The sequence below is a fragment of the Hypanus sabinus genome, chromosome 25, assembly GCF_030144855.1.
Source record: "Hypanus sabinus isolate sHypSab1 chromosome 25, sHypSab1.hap1, whole genome shotgun sequence".
Taxonomy (NCBI): domain Eukaryota; kingdom Metazoa; phylum Chordata; class Chondrichthyes; order Myliobatiformes; family Dasyatidae; genus Hypanus; species Hypanus sabinus.
Window position 1 is genome coordinate 22,946,731 of NC_082730.1, and position 20,319 is coordinate 22,967,049.

The window sequence follows — 20,319 nt, forward strand, 5'->3', positions numbered from 1 at the left end:
TGATGAGGATCCAAATCATTTCTCAGGCAGGAGTTGATATGCTTCATCACCAAACTTTCAGAGCACTTCATCACAGTGGATGTAACTGCTTCTGGACAATAATCTAAGAAGGTTACCATATTTTTCTTAGGCATCAGTATAACTGAAGTTTGCTTGAAGCAAATGGAGACCTCAGACTGCCAAAACAAGATGTTGAAGATATCAGTGAACACTCTAGCGAGCAGATCTCGGCCAGGTGCTTTCCATGGGTTCACCCTCCTGAAGGATGCTCTCACATTGGTATCAGAGACTGAAATCACTGGGTCATCAGGGGCCGTGAGAGCTTGTGAATGTTCTTTTAAGTGTTACGCGCTGTAAGGGTTCACTGGTAATGTAATGGTTTTTTCGTAATGTTCACTGCTGAAGTAACGATTTCTCTGTTGTAGCAACGTTTGGGTTATGGCTGGAGATAACAAGACTGTGGATGCATGTTGGCCAATCAGGATTTTGTTGCACTGTCTTGTGATTCTGGAAGCAGTTGATTTTGCAGGTTTTTGCAAGAGAGAGAGAGAGAGATGAAGAGAGAGGACGCAAAAAGAGAGATTTGGTAGACTGCTGGACGGGGTGGACTCGGAGCAGGGGTCTGAACGCTCAGAGGAGACTGATGCTGGAAGAAGCACTACTGACTGAGCTCCAACGTTGTGCACAGACTGTTTATTATTAACGCTTATGATTTGGGCCCTTTTACTTTTATATTTTGTTTCTCTACTAACCATATAGTTAAAGTAAGAGTTATAAAGCTTAATCGTTTAATCTCATATTGTGTACTGTTTGTTATTTTTGAGTAATGGGGGACACATGGCGCAGCATCCACCCAAACGAGATTCCTTAAGTTTGGCCAGGCAGGGGGTTATCACCCCCTATATTAAGCTGCTAGTTGAAGCGAGTGTTACACAAGTTTTAATGGTCAAAGCGAACATAAAAGGCATCGAGCTCATCTGAGAGTGAAGTCTTGTTGTCGCCTACATTGCCTGGTTTCACTTTTTAAGCAGTAATAGCATTCAAGCCCTGCTACAGCTGTTGAACATCTTTCAGTGTTTCAAGTTTGGTCCAGAATTGCCACTTTGCCCATGCAGTGGCTTTCTGGAAATCATACCTGGACCTTATGGTCATCAGGCCTGAATGCCACTGATCTGGCCCTCAGCACATTGTAGGTCTCATCCATGGCTCTGGTTGGGGAAGATGCTGAATGCTTTTGTGGGGACACACTCATCTATAACTGTTATTATAAAATCCTTGATGACCATGATGTATTCATTCAGATCCTCTGATGAGTCTTTGAAAATGGCTAACCAACTCTAAGCAATCCTGTAGACACTTCTCTGCCTCTCACAACCATCTTTTTGTGGCCCTTACCTTTAGAACTTTGCTCTTTAGCCTCTGTCTGTATGCAGGTAGAAGGACAGCAAGAAAAGAAAAATCATCTTTACTTAATTCAAACACTATTTGCAAGAACTTTTCAGGAGGAGGGCTTGGTGAGACTCACAACTAACACTTTGTTTAGTCAAAGAAACAAGATGTCATGCCAACACCCTCAATCAAATTGTTAGCCTATCCTTTGAGGGAAGAAAGGAGTCCCCTGCACAGCGCTGACAACTGCTGCCTAATCCATTCTGCCATCTCCATCAACCTGAACTTCTCAATGGCCACAGGAATAGAAAAACCCTCACAAGAAGATCAATGTTGAAGGATTCAGAGACCCTGCAAAGAAAACTCTACATCACAGTGTGATTGATGCCTTCCAGCCAACTCAGCCATGGAGTACCCACAATGCCCATATTGTATGGTTAGAGCCTCTGAACATTCTCTTGGCTTCTCTACTAGTCTTGGGTATTTTTCAAGATTAGTTTCAGGTGACCCGGCAGAAAACTAATTGTAACCGCAAGGCAATCTTGAACTGGAAGCATCATCATGTGTCAAGGGAGAAAGATCTGCACACAGAGGCGAGACAAGTCATCCCTGAGCCTAGGGGGCGCAGCAGAGCGCAGGTAGCAGAGAGAGCTGCAGTACCGCGCTGCTCCCAGCATGCTGCGCGCTCGGCGGTGAAGGGCTGGATTGAAGATGGGCGATTATGATGAGCAGGTGTCCGAGAGGGAGAAGGTGAGAATGAACGGCGGGCTGCACCTTTGCAGCCGCCGGCATCACTGACACCGAACGGTGCTGGTGCTGACAGGCGTGTGGAGCGCGGGGAAGGAGGGCTCGCGGCCCGTTGTAGGCCGCTCGGGCTTCAGTAATACTCCTGCTGTCCCGGCCGGCCGGCCCAGCCTAGGAGAGTGGTCCCCGGTCCGCCACAGCCCGAGCTTTGCCCTGGTGTTCCTGGGTTCTCCGGGGCCACCGCCTTAAACTTCGAACCCTTCGCACAACTTCCTGCCCCGTTGTAAGCAGAACTTCCCTGGAACTCCCCCTCGAGCGGTGGTCAGGGCACGCTCGTTGCTCACACGCAGCTTGTCCCTCGCCCTTCTGCCCGGTGACGGTGCCCACTCGTCCCTCGTCCTTTTGCCCGGTGACGGTGCCCACTGGTCCCGCCCTTCTGCCGGTGACGGTGCCCACTGGTCCCTCGTCCTTCTGCCCGGTGACGGTGCCCGCTGGTCCCTCGTCCTTCTGCCCGGTGACGGTGCCCGCTGGTCCCTCGTCCTTCTGCCGGTGACAGTGCTCAGTGATCCCCCGCCCTTCTGCTCAGTGACGGTGCCCGCTGGTCCCTCGCCCTTCTGCCCAGTGACCGTGCCCACTGGTCCCCGCCCTTCTGCCCGGTGACGGTGCCCACTGGTCCCTCGCCCTTCTGCCGGTGACGGTGCCCACTGGTCCCTCGCCCTTCTGCCCGGTGACGGTGCCCACTGGTCCCTCGCCCTTCTGCCCGGTGACCGTGCCCACTGGTCCCTCGCCCTTCTGCCGGTGACGGTGCCCACTGGTCCCTCGCCCTTCTGCCCGGTGACGGTGCCCACTGGTCCCTCGTCCTTCTGCCCGGTGACGGTGCCCGCTGGTCCCTCGTCCTTCTGCCCGGTGACGGTGCCCGCTGGTCCCTCGTCCTTCTGCCCGGTGACGGTGCCCGCTGGTCCCTCGTCCTTCTGCCGGTGACAGTGCTCAGTGATCCCCCGCCCTTCTGCTCAGTGACGGTGCCCGCTGGTCCCTCGCCCTTCTGCCCAGTGACCGTGCCCACTGGTCCCCGCCCTTCTGCCCGGTGACGGTGCCCACTGATCCCTCGTCCTTCTGCCCAGTGACGGTGCCCACTGGTCCCTCGTCCTTCTGCCCGGTGACTGTACCCACTGATCCCTCGTCCTTCTGCCCAGTGACGGTGCCCACTGGTCCCTCGCCCTTCTGCCCGGTGACGGTGCCCACTGATCCCTCGCCCTTCTGCCCAGTGACGGTGCCCACTGGTCCCTCGCCCTTCTGCCCGGTGACGGTGCCCACTGGTCCCTCGTCCTTCTGCCCGGTGACAGTGCCCACTGGTCCCTCGTCCTTCTGCCCAGTGACGGTGCCCGCTGGTCCCCCGTCCTTCTGCCCAGTGACGGTGCCCGCTGGTCCCCCGTCCTTCTGCCCAGTGACAGTGCCCACTGGTCCCTCGCCCTTCTGCCCGGTGACAGTGCCCACATCCCCTGCCCTTCTGCCCAGTGACGGTGCCCACTAATCCCTCGTGCTTCTGCCCAGGCATAGTGCAGTTTCATCGGTCACACTGAAGCTCGGTCAGTGCACAATCATTATTCATGCTCAGTTTAGGGACAGTATACACTTGTTCTTCGTCCTTTGGCCTGGTTCTATGCAGTTTTGTTAGTCACACACCCATATGGTGACAGTACGTCTTGTTCCTCAGTCAGTTGGATATTTGTTTGCACTTGGACCAGGGACTTGTTCTTCCCCTTCTGCCCAGCTCTCTTCTGTTCCTTGCCCTCTAGGCAGGGATAGTGTGGTTTTAATGGTCACACCCAGCCTGGGGACATTGCACACCCATTGTCCCCATTGACTCCAAAGGTACATCCTCAGTGTTCATATTGCGTTTGAGGGCAGTACACAGCTTCGAGGCCTAGTGTGAACACATTCATTGCTCGCATTCATTTGATGTTGTAAATGCTGCTCACACTTAGCCTGACAACAAACACTTGCTCTTTGGGCCACACTCTTATTGCTCACCTACAACCTGGGCATAGTGCACAGAGATAATACACACTTATTGTTTGTACTTGGACGAGGGACAGTGAATTCATTACTTACATCCCAGGACAGTGCAAGCTTAGTGCTCATTCATTGCTCACATTCAACTTGGAGCAATGCACACTCTGCTCACTGTTGGCCTAAGAACAGTGAACACACATTGCTCAAGCTTAACTAGTTGTCAGTACAAACCTGTTTCTTGCACTCAGGCTGGATACAGTGAATATATGTTGCTCACGCATTGCACTCTCATTCTTCACCCTCTACTTAGTGACAGTGCACACTTGCTCACCCTTAACTTTGGGCACTGCACACTCATTGGTCACACTCAGTCTGGGGAGAGTGCTCATGCTTGGTCTGTTAATAGTGCTTGCACATTTTTTGTCCACAGCCCAGGGCAGTTCACACTGACTGCTCGTATTCAGCCCGGAGACAGTGCAGACTCACTGCATTGCAGGACAGTGCGCACGCTTAGCTTGCATTCACAGTGGAGTTGTCTGACATTTGGCCTGGGGAATTCTGTATTTGTTTCTTACACCCAAGACAGCTTACACTTGTTTCTCACGTTAAGGCCAGAAATACTGTACATGTTGCTCTTAAAGTCAGGGGATGGTGCACGCTTGTTACTGTAATGCCACAAGTTGTTCATAAATAGCCAGGGGCCACACACAGTTCTTGCAGTCTACCTGAGGACAATGTATTCACATTGATCACACACAGCCAGGCACCATGTATGATTGCTTCCTAAACAGCCCAGAACAGTGCATGCTCATTGCTTGGGTGCGTCTGGGGATAGTGCCCACTCTGTGCTCAGATTTAGCCAGGGAACAGCATTTACTTGCTGTCCATACCCAACCAAAGTGCTCAAACTGCATAAGAGCATTGTGTGTACTCAGCAGATATCAAGGCACATACTGTAGATTCTTTAATTTGGAAGACTTGGTGCACTGACAGGCTTCATTGCTCACATTTCTGTGTTGGTGCAAGCTTGTCCCTGGGTCGAAGCCCTGTTTCCCTTCCGCCAAGGATTTATATCTGCTCACCCCTAGAAGAAAACATTACAGCATTTGTGGGTTTTTATGTCAGATATGTAATAGTCCAATTAGCGCTTCTGATAAGTTTCTGCCATTCCTCTTTTATAGCTTATTGGATTAGGATAGAGTACCCTATTCTCTCTCTCTGCTATATCTACTTCTTTTGTTGTATTAATCTGCCTTTAAATTGAAGTAGAAGATTAACATGACTTCCTTATACTTCTGTACATTTGACTTTATTTGAAGCTGTATTTTATCCTCTGCGGATATAAACTTGATTTATCCTTGTCTTGAATGATTCAAAATGTGTGAGACTCTGAATGTTCAGTTGGAGATTGGGGGGAAACATTGACCAGAGCAAGGATGTTGGGCTTCTATGTGATGTTCAGTACTATCATAGAGCTGTAAAAATGTATGTATGTGGTTTCAGACACCCAAAGTGCACAAAATTCTCTGTCCCTATCTCCACATCCCTGGGCCTGCGTACTGTATTGAGATGTTTGTGGCAACAATTGATAATTGGTAAAATGTATGCATTATGTTCTATGATATGGATATGTATGGAGTATTGAAAAGTTATGTACAATGTCAAAGATCGTAATTTTATAGAAACATTGCTGTCAATTCTTTTCCCTCATTACTATTTAACTGCATATGTTATAGTAGGCACATCTCAATCTAGTGACTTCTATTTGAGAAAGGAACTGGAACTGTTAGCTCATTGCCTTGCACGATGGTGACGAATTTCGTCTTTTGGATTTTTCAGAGTTCCAGTGTGACTCTTTACTTCCTTGTATTGTAAAGTGGAATCAGGACACTGAAAGCTACAAAGTAATGTTGTCTAGGGAGTGGTGATTCAGATACAATTACTTATGCTTTTGTCAATGAGTAGCAGAGCTTTGAAAATAATCCAGTCCTTTTAGAACAAATTTTTAAAACTTAAAAACATAACTGGTGTTCCTTTTGTGGGTTTCCCATCCATCCTCTGCAGTAAACTGTTCTTCAACAGTCTAGTTTCGAGTACACTTTTAAATAAAATAATTGTGGTTTGAAAAAACTGTGTCTTACAGCACCATAGTTTTACATCATCCTGTAGTGGTGCCTCAATGAGCTGTTGTGAGCAGAAAATGGAGCCTTTTACTGTGACTTAGAAAATTATTGTTAAGAGGATGTGGCTTCATTTGATTGATACCTTTGTGCGGTTTAGCTCCTTTTACATCTCAAAACCTTATTACTGTTAGAAATCAATTTTCCTGTACTTTCCTGACTGGCCTCTAATTTTGACTTTTTATTTACATGTGCTCTTCTGTGTCACACTAAGCCATATTCACTAACTACTTGTGGTTTTGCTGAACAAATTTGGCTCTTGTACCTTTGTTTTATAAATTTATCAGCCTTAGTTTAAACTTGTTTCACGGCCTTGCAGTTCCTGTCCTGCTCCTATCCTCCTCCTGCTCCACATTCCTTTGATCCCTGTGCATTTCGAGTTCTCATCTTTTGTTCATTTTCCTTGAGCTCCTCTGCCCTTGGTAGCTTTATCTTCAAAAGACTGGAACCAAAGCACTGGAGCTGACTCCTTATGTTGTTTGCTTCTTTTTCTCTCTCCCCCTACTAGATGTTTTATTGTTAAACCTGTCTCTCACTGATTCATTTGTTGCTTTCCCCAGAAATTCTCTTCAAGACATATCAAATTTGCTGAATTGTTTTTGGTAAAGGGCCTTGGGATACTTTGCTGTCAAAAGCACTTTATAAATACCTGGATTAAAGTGCCCCTTGCCAACCAAGACTTTCTGCTACATAATTAAAGTAGAAAAAAATGTTTTGATGCATTTAGTTACAATTTGATTGGAGATGGATTCCAAAAATACACTGGTTGCCAATTGTGTAATCATTATTATTGTATAGCTCTTGTTTTTCTCTCTTATTCCTCTGCCTGCCTATATCATTGTCTTTGCACTTCATTCATTGTCTTTTCTGTTATGTACTACTTAGTGTATCCATTCCTACTGCCATACATCCAATAATGGGATGGGAGGTGGGAGCAGAAGTTGGCAAGTCAGCCTGTCGAGTTTGCTCTGCCATTTCATCATGGCTGATCCATTTCCCTCTCGCCCTCATTCTCCCCATAATCATTCACACACTGACTAATCAAGAAACTATCAATCTTCACCTTAAATGCACCCAGTGACCTGGCTTCTACAGCCACCCGTGGCAGCGAATTCCACCGATTCACCACCCTCTGGCCAAAGAAGTTCCTCCTCATTTCTGTTCTAAGTGGATGTCCCTCTATTCTGAGTACGTGCCCGCTGGCCCGAGACTCAACCACCAAAGGAAAATTCTTTTCACATGCACTCTGTTTGAGGCCTTTCCATATTTGATAGGTTTAAGTGAGATATCTTACCACCTCTTCTAAATTCAAGCAAGTACAAGCCCAGAGCATTCAATTGCTGCTCATATGATAACCCTTTCACCCTTTCATTCCCAGAATAATTCTCGTGAACCTTCTGTGAACCCTCTCCAATCTCAACAAATCATTTCTTCAATAAGAAAGACTCAGAAAGGCAGTGCCCATCACCTAGGACGTGTCCTCTTCTCATTGTTGCCATCAGGAAGGAGGTACAGAAGCGTGAAGGCACCCCACTCAGTGATTCAGAAACAGCTTCTTCCTCTCTGCCATCTAAATGGACATTGAACCCAGGAACACTACCCCACTACTTTTTTATTTCTGTTTTTGTACTGATTTAACTTTTTGTTATACATATTCAGTTTTAAAATATATTTGTAATGAATGTATTACATTGTACTGCGGTTGCAAAGTTAACAAACTTCATGACATGCCTTTGATGTGATTCTGATAAGGGCCCCAAAGGTGCTCACAATATTCCAAGTGGGGCCTCATTAGAGCTTTATACAGCCTCAGTATTACATCCTTGCTTTTATATATTCATGCACAGTAGTAATTTAACAAACAGTTTTGTTTCCAGATGACTTCAGTAGCTCTTTCTAAAAGGTTCTAATAATTTCCAAATATATTGTACATTTCATTCCCAAAATCCTCCATCCCTCTGTTCATGTTTAAGATGTTCCCGCAAACCATTATAGACTCAACTTTCAGCCTCACCTTCCCCCACCACCCCTGCCAACATTTCTTCTTTAGCACAGGGTAAATCTTTGTATAACGCAAGTGTCTGAGAAAGTTTCCATATGTTAATATGCTATATAAACATAAACTGTAATGGAAGAACGTAGCAAGTTAAACAGCATCTATAGAAGGAAATAAACCTATCATCTGCCAGCTTGTGCTCCTCAGCTCTCCCCTCCCCACTTTACTCTGGCTTCCACCCCCTTTCTTTTTTGACTGATGAAAGGTCTAGGCCTGAAACGTTTAACTCTCCGTAGATGCTGCTTGACTTGTTGAGTTCCTCCAGCATTTTGGGTATGTTGCTCAAGATTTCCTGCATGTGCAGAATTTCTTGTGTCTCTAAACTGAAGTGGAACAGAATCTAGAAAAAATTAAGAATATTCTCTCATATTCTAAATTAAAATTTGTTCAAGCTTCTATTACCTGATGAATTAAGGATGATTTATACTCATGTGTCGCATCTACACTGTAGATACCGCGTATCCTACATCGTAGGGTGATGCCGAAAAAGTAACTCGTGCGTTGCGGCAACGCAGACCACAACAACTGTGATTGGTCTGCTTGGTAGCATCACAATTCCACCTTTGCATTTCCATTTGCTTCTTCTCCACCATGTCTGTACACCGATGCGAAATAGATGAAGCAGATCATCAAATCTACCTGCCGACATGCAAAAATGTTTGAAATACATTTCCTCATCCATGTGTCTCATGAAGAAACTCAACACAGTGGCATAGAAACCCCACCACCAACTGGTGTTTTGGCGCACACCAACACATACTAGCTATGGCGTAGAGCCTACACAGAAGTGAAAATCAGGGCTATGTCGTAGCCCGTATGCACAAGTATAAATCAGCCTTTACTGTTCATCATGTTCAAAAAAGCCATAACAATGTTAATATAAGGGGCAGCTATTTCAACCATAACTTTAATAACTATGACCTCTGTTCCTAAGGTGTTAAAGTTGCTACATAGGATTTCAGATGCACTAGATTTTGTTACTCAAGTGTCAGTCATTAATGCACATCTATATGAAATGCTGTCATAGGAAAGCAGAGATCCCCACCACCCAGGTCATGCTCTTGTTGCTGTCATCAGGTAGAAAGTAACAAGACCCTCAGGACTTGCACCACAAAGTTCATGAACAGCTACTACCCCTCTATATCAGGCACTTGAATAAAATACTCTTTACCAATTATCTCACTGTAAGGATTCTATCTCATTATCTCATGTTCTCATTATTTATTGCTATTTATTTACATTTGCACAGTTTGTTTTCTTCTGCACTGTGGTTGATCTTTCATTGATCCTGATATTGATACTATTCTGTATATTTGTTGAGTATACCCGCAAGAAGGTGAATCTCAGTGTTGTATATGGTGTCATATATGTACTTTGATAAAATTTACTAACTTTAAAGTTTTGATAGCAGGAGTCACAGCTGGCTATTTAGTAGTAAGGATATTTCAAACTGGCTGTGTTCCCGTACATAATAGTATTAACCATGACCAACCAGGGATTGGACATGCTTCATGTTATTTGGCTGTTTAATAAAGCATGGTTTGATGAATAGTTGGATTTTGTTTCTGAACGGGGTAGCTGTGTGTTTATGCTCCACTGAAGAGCACAGAATCTAGGTGAGCTTTTTCAAAACAGTACTAAGGTGGTTCTGTTACAGAGTTGGCATCTGTTGAAATGCTGAATTGATAAAAGGGCACATAAAATTTATTTCAATTTATGAATTAATGCTCTTCTGTGTTTGATGTTCATTAAGATGTGTGTTTTGAAAGGCGATACCTTTTTGTGGCATGGGGTTGTTTGGAGGACTGCTGGTTACAATGTGAGAATCCTGCTAATTCATAATGGTTTTTGTAATCGGTTGATAAATCAGTAAAGCTATTAGCATTAAAAGGTTGTACTCTCTTTATACATTTCAGATCAGATTAATTCAATTATTGAAAAAGCTAAGGATTGGCATCTATATTTGCAGGTCAAGCATGGTGATGAATAAACAGACTGCATTTCAGATTGAGACCCTTCATCAGGTCTTACCTTGCCTGCTGAGTTCCTCCAGCATTTTGTGTGCATTGCTTTAGATTTCCTTCATCTGCAGAGTCTCTTGGCTTTGTGTTTACAGACTGCAATGTAATAAGGGAAATATGGCAGGCCTTGTCGTTTTGATAAGGGGGGGACCTACACCACCAGGTTCCGGAACAGTTATTACACCGCAACTATCACGATCTTGAACCGAGGGGATTCTTCACTCAACTTCAGACACAGAAATAGGAAAATTTTAAATGAATCCTTTTGACTATAATTGTTGGAAGATATTAGCTAATTATAATGAATATACATCTCCCCAGTTTGGGTAGAAGTTTCCACATGGCTTTTTTTGTAGGAAATAAGCTCAGGCATTTACATTGCACCTTTTTCTGGAAAATTTAGTCCCTTTTCAGAGATTTGCTTATCACAGGACTATTATATGTGTAGGAGAAGATATAGATGATTATAAACACAAGAATTTCTGCAGATCTTGAAAATCCAAAGCAGCACACAAAATGCTGGAGGAACTGGCATATTCTCCCTCCCTTCTCAGACCTGGAGAAGCGTCTCAGCCTGAAGCATTACTCTTTTCCATAGATGCTGCCTGACTTGCTGTATTCTTCCAGCATTCAGAGTGTGTTGCTCTGGAGGTGTAGATTGTTTGTATTTGCAGATTTCATTAGTGAAATACTTCGGCTAAAAACATTTCACCTAAAAATTCTGTACAACATTTAGAAAGTTCAACATACCCTGGCATGCTCAATGACCACTTAAATTAAAATAATTTTTAAATATTTGGAACTATTTCATTTGGAACTGTGTATGATCAGCCATGATCACAGTGAATGGCAGTGCTGGCTAGAAGGGCCGAATGGCCTACTCCTGCACCTACTGTCTATTGTCTATTTCATATGTAAATAGCATTGCTGTCAGAGCATGGAAAAGTAAGAGAAGATTTAATAGTACTGAAAATCTAAAGGGGTTTGACAGAATAAGGGGAAGGAGCTTTGATAAGAACTTGTGCAATGGGGAACTAGCAGAGGATGAATATGACATTTTTCTTTTTTTAAAAAAAACTGGAACAATGGAGAAAATGGCCATTTTCTGAGTTCCGTTGTTCTATGATTTTTGGTATGATGGCTGCTAGATTTTTTTTCCGCTGTCAGTTGCTTGTGAAGTTTCAGTCAAGTAATGCAATAAGTCAGTTGCATGAATGAATAAGGAAGTTGACTTCTGCTGTGTGCTGCATTTGTTACCTGAAATGGTCATATTCAAATGCTTCAGCAGAGATGGCAGGAAGTTCACTGGTGTCAAATCATTATAGATGGTGAAATGTGTTTGAGCAGACTTGTATAACATCTGTTTAACCACGGAACAAAGCATATGGTTGGAATTTTTAAATCATTTTGGTTTTTTTTCTATTTTACTCGAATTTGCATGTTTTCCCATGGATCTGTACCTTTATTGTTCTGTTCTTACTGTTGTAGAGGTTTGTAGTATAAGGCCTATAATTATTTTTCTCTTGATTCAATTAATTCTTGACTTAAAACTATATATAAAGAATTAAGAGGTCATTTTACATAGTTGAAAAGGTGATAAGATTGAGACTTTCTCCATTGAGTAAGTCCAGAAAAAAATCTATCACTTCAAACCAAATAATGAGGTCTAAAATATCCTAACCCTAACCCTCAAAGTGACATACCTTTCATTATCTTACTCCATTGAAGAACACGCGCTGGGGCTTAATCAACTCTCGCTGGGTCACCTAAGTGAGGGTGTCTTCTATTTAAAGACCTGAAACACCCAAGACCCCAGGTTACAACACTGATGTGTCTTAGTGCACTCCAGGTTAATAAAGCTGGGTAGTGAGAGGCGTGGGCCAGATCAAAGTGGCAGGGTCAAATTACATTGAACCTTCTGTAAAGTGATCAAGAAACACATAATTTTCCCACTGCTCACATAATTACACTAACTCTAAACCTAATCCTGGTCCACACCAACCCTGGTCCACACGCTCCTACACCTTGGCACACAATCCAATATCATCTTCTGTATAGATGGGTAAGATTCTTTTAAAAGGTTCTTAGGCTGGTGAGTCGTGCAATTTTTCCAATACCTTGACTATTGGGGTGTTTTGACAATGCCTGTGTTCAGAAAGAGTAGTTGAAATCATTAACTCTCTTCAAATTGAATGGGTGGGCAGATAGAAAATTAAAAAAAAAACTAAGGTCAATTATGTGGACACAAATATTGTTACCACTTAACCATCACAAACCTAGGTGCTTTCTGCCCTTGCAGCACTTTGCAATACAGTTCCAATAATCAGCAAGTAGTTCGTGCAAAACTGTTAGTTGAGTGGAAAACAGCAATGCAGATTGTGTGTTGTGTTGTGCACATTGGGTACTGATTGCGTAAAATGCCACCAGTCTGTACCATTTATGTTCAACAACAGGAGTATAATCTGTGAAATATATTAATGTCACACCTTATTGAAACCTGCAACAATCAAGTTATCGCTAATTTTCAAAAGCAGGAGCATGACTATTGACTGTGATTTCAAGGTCCCAAACCTGCTTGAGAGGTTAACCAGGTTGAGTCTGTACTCTTTGGGGTTTTCAAGAGAGAGGTGACCTCATCAAGATGTACAGAATCCTGAGGGGCATGATTGATCAGACGTAGAGCGGTTTTCACTACTGGGAAATTCTGAATTGAGGAGACATGTTTACAAGGTAAGGTACTGGTCATTTCAAGCAGAGGTTTGCAGAGGGTTGTGAATTTTTGGAATTCTCTACCCTGGATGGGTGTGGAGGCTAGGTTAATTGAAATACAGTATTTAAAGTGGTGTTAGATAATTTTTGAAAAATCAGGGAATTAAAGGCTAAGGGAAACTGGCAGAGGATTTGAAGAACAAACACAAAATGCTGGTGGAACACAGCAGGCCAGGCAGCATCTATAGGGAGAAGCACTGTCGACATTTCGGGCCGAGAACCTTTGTCAGGACTAACTGAAAGGAAAGATACTAAGAGATTACTAAGAGGATTTGAAGCCTGGGATTGGTCAACTACAATCATGTTGAATAACGGCAACATCTTAAAGGCCAAGTGATCTACTTCTGTTCTGAAATTGTTCTTGTGTAATGTTGAGAATGTTTAAATGACCCTTTGTGATTATCAAGAAAATTTGTGGCTTTGATTTAGTTTCACGGCCTTGGCAAATGTAAAAACCCATACAGGGATTTGCAGAAAATGCAGCTGCAGATTTTGGAATTAGTACTGTCTCTAAATGCTTTGAGAAGGAAAGAAAAATCTATTGCGGATTGTTTATTCATAACTTCTGTGTAGGAGGGTACGATTATTTTAAAGGGGCTATTTAGGGTCGTGATTCGTGCCGTTTTTCATGTAAATTGAAAGTGTACAGCATGCCACCTATTAAAAAGTACTCGATGCTACTTGAACATAAAAACGTATTTTGACTGGAATTTGTGTCACTATAGTTATAAAGAGATTCCTAGACATCCCAATTAGTGTCGCCCTCTCACTGACCCATTGACTGGGGCAGAGAGTCTGAAGGGATCTGCTCTGTGCAATAGCCTTAACAGGGAGGTTTAAGCAGTGTTGTAATGCAAACAAAGTCACCAGAAAGATATTGTAGCTAGTGGATATTGAAGTGTTTTACTCAACAAAATGAGACACTCTTGGTGGAAGGGACCTTTTCAACTCAACGTTGCATGACATTTTATCAATAGGTACATTTAATGTTAGAGAAATGTATACAATATACATTCTGAAATACTTTTGCAAACATCTACGAAAACAAGTGCCCCAAAGCATGATTAACAGTTAAACATTAGAATCCCAAAGCCCCCGCCCCCAAGCTCTTCCCTCCTATGCACAAGCAGCAGCAAGACAACAGACCCCACCCTGCTGTCCCCTACCACCAAAAAAACGGCACCCTCCACTGAGCACTCAAGCATGCAGCAAAGTACCAATAAAGACACAGACTTGCAGTACCCCAAAGACTACTTGTGCACCTGGTAATGATGTACCACAGGCTTCTCCCTCCCCTCCCCCCCCTCCCCCCTGATGTTCCTTGTTCTCCCAGGACATCTCAGGAGCACCGGTCTTCAATCAGCCCGTCTCCAGAGCCAGGAAAATCCACCATCCTGAAGGCATGCTAGCCTTCCAGGCCGTGTCCTTGGGATATCAAAAAACTGCCGGTTGTGAGAGCAGGTTCCATTCAGAGTGTAAATTCAGGTCAGGGTCTTCAAAAGAACCTTGAAAAGGAAAAGAATATATATTGAAGATAGAAATAGATCTGTTTTCAAAGATGCAAGCAGAGGAGTCGTTGTTTAGCGCCATCTTGACTTTACTCTGCCCCATATTTTAAAGATCAAAGGACAACTCTATAGTTAAAATGTAAATACAATGCTTCCTTTGAATAACATGATTTTCACACCTCCTCCTTTGCTTCTGACTTTGTGTCCAGACACCCAAAGTGAGAGCTAATCAGCATTGTCTAGTTTTCAATTAACTCCAGGACGGCATTTTTAATTTAATCTACAGTCCACATTCAGGTCTAAAGATTGGTTGCTGAAGTTAACATTTTGCTATATAACCCAACTTCAAAGTATGCCCTAACAAGCAGTTCAATGTCCTGCAGCTGTAAGGATGGTCACATAACTAATGGTATTAACAACAAATTAAACAGAAGCACAGCACTACAAAATGTTCATAGACTAAGGCTGCATCCATACTAGACTGGATAATTTTGAAAACGCCGGTTTCGCATAAGAACAATAGGGGTCCACGCTGTGCGTTTTTGAAAATATCTCTATCCACATTGAAATGGTGCATGCACAGGACACATCTATCGAAAATAAGCAGCATGTTTGGTGCCGAATCTCGCCGTAAAAGTGTGTGTTTGTGTAGTTACAGACTAGAAAAACTTAAAACAACAGACAGCTGTTGGCTCTTGCGCAGGAGAACTTAAAAGTAAAAAAAAAACAAATACTGGAGCGTACGGAGGCAACCGACAGGGAGTTCACGGACAGATTGACCCGGCTGACGACGAACATTGAAAAACTGACTAACTCTGTTGCATTAATAAAGCACCTTGTTAGTGTATAAAACATGTCTGCATCAGTGTTACCTTGTATTTCCATACAATGTTACATTAGGCTGTTACACATCTATTGTCAGAGAAGTACTTGCATAAATAGGTAAATCACCTTCATATGAGCAGACAGAAAACAGAGCAAAGTGAGTATACTTATTTATTCAGTAAGTTATGGATCAAAGTATTTGGTGAATACATTTCTATCTCTTCTGGCTTCAGTCTCATTGCCATCTGTTCTGAAATTGTTAGGCTGTGTCAAGAAAACAATGAAATAGCGTGCTGTCGTCTGATAGCATTTTCAAAAGTCTCCGGTTACACCGTCCACACTGATCTGCCCGAGTAGAGTTTTCAAAAATACCCACCCTAGAAAGCGATTCTGAAAAGCTCCGGTTTCGGGGGACGAAAACGCCGTGTTAGTGTGGATGGAGGTTAAAAATGAAGAGAAAAAGCTTCGGTTACAGATTTATCCGGTGTCGTGTGGACATAGCCTAAGTGGGTTAAGAATGACAAGTAACTTTTTGTTATTAGTGTAAAATCATCAGTATGGACTTATAAAGGAAAGATAATCAAGTAGCTTTGGTTGTAGGGAGCAGAGAGAAGGGTGATGGGCAGAGAGGAGAGTATCACACTTGAGAGCAGGAATGAGCATGTAAATAGCAGGTAGCTAGAAAATGAGATAGAATAGGGTGTGGGGTGATGGCACCATGAACGGTGAGAGCAGGGGATTGGAGAAGGAAAGGATGTGTAAAGGCTTGAGGATGGATTGGTGGAAGGAAAAAGAGAGACAGAGGAATGAGCATGTGTGCATGATGACAGTCTGCCAACATATGTTTAGAGTGTAAATGGACATGTATGTTAGTTCCTGCAGCAGAGCCTGGTCTGTGACATGGACTGCCTTGTTAACCCTGGTCTGTCAAGATTGTGTGGCGATTGATGTGTCGTGTCCATCTTGTTAAAAGAAATTGCCACAGATATCTTCTGTTGTTTGAAATGAAGTTTCAGACCAAAAATGTCAGCACCCTTTCAGAAAAACTCACATTCTTGATGGTCTTGAGCATTACTTTGCTGCCATGGCCCACAAACTCAGAAGGGTTGATATTGACTTGGCCACCCTAAGTGGATGATGAGGAAGAGAAGGTCAGTTCATTGAATGGAATGATATGTCTGCTTTTTGTTCTGCTACGGCAAACTGCAGCAAAACACTGTCTTCATGGAACTGTTTTTGTCAACAATGAACTGGTCTGCAATCATCATTTTAGTGGCCTAGCTTCCACCACCACCTTCACCTTGATTAAATGAGCAATTCTAAAGCTCATTCTGCTTTGGAACCTGTGCACTATGGTGCATATACCTGACCCTAAATGAAATAGACAAAATAAGGAATTAAACAGTCCAACTGTGAACAAGTTTCAACAGGAGATACAATATGAATGGATTTTTTCTTGTCAGTCATTTTGCCTCATACGTATGTTTAATTATGGGAGGATTTTAGCATCATTTAGCTCAAACATCATTCACTTGTAGCGTGAAAAGTCATGTCAGGACAGGGTTAGAAGCTCAATGAATACAGAATTGTTTTTTGGCATTCACGCTATGCCTGTGCAAGTAACTTGTGGAAGAGACTGGTAGGTGACTGAGAATCTGACATTATTTAATCTGCTGTCTTTGTCATTGTAGCTAAACTTGTACCCTGGCTCTTTTTATGCCTGGTCTACGACCCCAACTCCATGATTAAAATAAAATTCTGCAGTTGTACCATTTACAAATTGAAGTATGCAACCTTCGGGTGAGGTCCCCATTCAGATATAGCTTGACCAATATGAAAGCTGTTATTTGGGGAAGCGAATGTGCAGATGTCAGCTGGAAATGGCTGTGTAACCAAGTTCAGCATTTTAAGCACCATTATGTTCTTCAAAGACTTGTGCAAATTCTGGGTCAGATATTTTAGTTATTGACTTAGGGAATTTATAATCTTGAAGCCAGAGCTGGTAATGTGAAGGTGTGAGGTCAGATCCCTATAATACCGCTTGAAGAAATTGAATTTTCTTGATAAACAGTAAGTGGTTGTGAAGCCATTCAAGTACTGTAAATATCCAGCTGTTTCACTAACAAACTCAAGCTATCGATAACTGTCAGGGGCTGCATTTGATGTGAAAATTGTTACAAAATGGCTATTAAAGTTGTACACCAGCTCTCTCAGTTGTATTAAATTACCATCAGAGAGTAGAGTATTGTCATATTCTGACTGCAAAGGAAATGCTAAAAGGATCCCCTGTAAATTCAGTTTTCTAATTTGAAAGCGCATTGGTACCTTTAAGACTTGGTGAGACTGAAAAGCTGAGAAATGCAATTAGAAGTTGAGTAAAGTGAATTCAGACTCTTTCCTTTAGCTTACCTCTGCATTGTCTGAACCTCAGTTAACCACATCAGTTCAAAAGGATTACAGAGCCTGTGCTCAGTTTAATCATTTCGTAACCCGTGTGTACGAAATCTATACCCCTTCCTCTGATTTCAGTATTCAGACTTTCTGTGATAAGCCTCAGTAATGGTTGCCCTTTGTAAAGTAACCTGTGTTTCTTGTTCAGCGAGTCATTGCAAAATTAAGGAGAAATGCAAGTAATATGCTTGCAATGCCCACGTGTGTTCCAGGCTATATTCTTTCACATAATTTTGCATAGAAATATAATTGAGAAAAATTTTTACTTATTAATTTATTGATGGAAGATAATTGTTTTCATAGAGTGATTCTGGGTACTGCCATCTGAACTGGCAGTGGGAAGCACTAGTGTTCAATTGACAGTGTTATACTTTAAAGTTCAGAGTAAATTTATTATCAAATTACTTGTATGTTGCTATATACAGTCAGCCCTCCTTATCCGCAGATTCCGCATGCGCGGTTTCAACCAACCGCGGATCGGGAAAACCCAGAAGTTCTCTCTCCTGCACTCATTGTTTGAGCATGTACAGACTATTTTTTCTTGTCATAATTCCCTAAACAATACAGTATAACAACTATTTACATAGCATTTACATTGTATTAGGTATTATAAGTAATCTAGAAATGTCTTTAAAGTACAGACAGACCCCGGGTTATGAATGAGTTCCATTCCTGAGTCCATCTTTAAGTCGGATTTGAAGTCGGGACAGGTACATCCGGTATTACTTTGCGTAAATCAAATGTTTTTCTTAGTATCTAGTACATATTTTACCTTTCTATGCATATAATACACTTAAGAAACATACATATTTCGATAATTAAACCACTGTGTCGCTTAGTAATAATTGTAGCTTTCATTGGGGCAGGGCCTTTCAAATGCTCCATTAAAATGGTTCCGATCATTGGCCGACTGTAGTCTAACGCTTTTCCAATGGCCGATGGCATTTAACCTCTTTCCAATCGCTTTATTACTTCCACCTTATTTTCAATCGTGATTACTTTCGTGAACAGAAGCACTGTGGATTCAGAGCTGCGACTTCGGGTCCTGATGTCCACTGCACGGAGACATGTTAAATAAAGTCCGGGGTTCCGCTGGGTCCTATAGACCTCCGCACTGAGACAGGTTAAATAAGGGTGTCATCTGCATTTTTTCGTATCCGCGGGGGGGTCTCGGAACCAATGCCCCGCGGATAAGGAGGGCTGACTGTACTACCTTCAGATTCATTTTCTTGCTGGCATTTGCAGGAAAAAAGAAGTGGATTCGAATATTATGAAAATCTATACAAAAACTGACAGCCAATGTGCAAAATAAGACAAGTTGTTTGAATAAAAATAGTACTGAGAACATGAGTTGTAAAGAGTCTTTGAAAATGAGCCGGTAGGTCCAGAATAATGGTGAATGATGTTATCCATGCGGATTCAGGAACCTGATGTTTGTGATAACTGTTCCTGAACCTGCTGATGTGGGACTTGAGGCTTCTGTACCCCCTGTCCGACATTTGGAGGGAGAAAAGGGCATAGCTGGAGTGGGGGGGTCTTTCTTGGAGTGGGGGATGCTGCTTTCTTGTGGCAGAACTTGTTGTAAATGTGTTGAATGGTAGGTTAGGCTTTGCTGTGATAGACTGGGATATATTCAACACTTTCTTTAGACTTCATTCCTGGGCATTGTTGTTTCCATACCAGACCATGGTACAACCAGTTAGGATATTCTCCACTTTGTAACTATAGAGAGTTGTCAGTTTTTGGTGACCTGCCAAATCTCTGCATATTTCTAAGAAAGCTATCATGCCATGTTTCTGATGACACTTAAGTGCTGGTTCCAGGACAGATTCTTTGATAAGTTAACACCAAAAAAAGAATTAAAGCTACAGACTGACTCCACCTCCATTCCCCTAATGAAGTCAGGCTCGTGGGTCTCCGGCTTCTTCCTCCTGTAGTTCTTTGGTTTTGCTGGTGTTCTGTTTGGTTGTTGTTTTCAATTTTCCTCTTATATGCCAACAACAGAGGTGCTATCAGCAAACTCAGATACAGCATTGGAGCTGAACTGGCCACAACCGTAGGTAGGAGTGAGGAGAGCCGGGGCTAAGCACACTTGTGCCAATGGTAAGTGTGAAGGAGACATTGCCAATCTGTACTAAGTTAGGTCTTCCAGTGAGGAAATGGAAGATCCAGTTGTATAGGGAGGTATTGAGGCCCAGGTCTTGGAGTTTAGTGATGAATTTTGAAAGAGTGATTGGTGTTGAATGCTCAGTTGTAGACATTTCTCATGCTGCAAAGAAAATAGAAAAAAGAGGAAATACTCTGTAGGTTTGGTAGCATCTCCAGAGAGGTGGTAATTTAATCATTATCTCTGGTAAGGGCTT

General features: G+C 42.7%; 1 protein-coding gene across 1 annotated transcript in view; it reads left to right on the forward strand.

Annotated features, from left to right (window-relative positions):
• Positions 1 to 2,005: 2,005 nt before the first annotated feature.
• capza1b (capping actin protein of muscle Z-line subunit alpha 1b) overlaps positions 2,006 to 20,319 on the forward strand; it is a 63,538-nt gene continuing 45,224 nt past the window's right edge. The window contains exon 1 of the mRNA XM_059950306.1: positions 2,006 to 2,139. Coding sequence (XP_059806289.1) covers positions 2,101 to 2,139 — 39 coding nt within the window. The 5' untranslated portion in view covers positions 2,006 to 2,100. The remainder of the gene's footprint in view (positions 2,140 to 20,319) is intronic.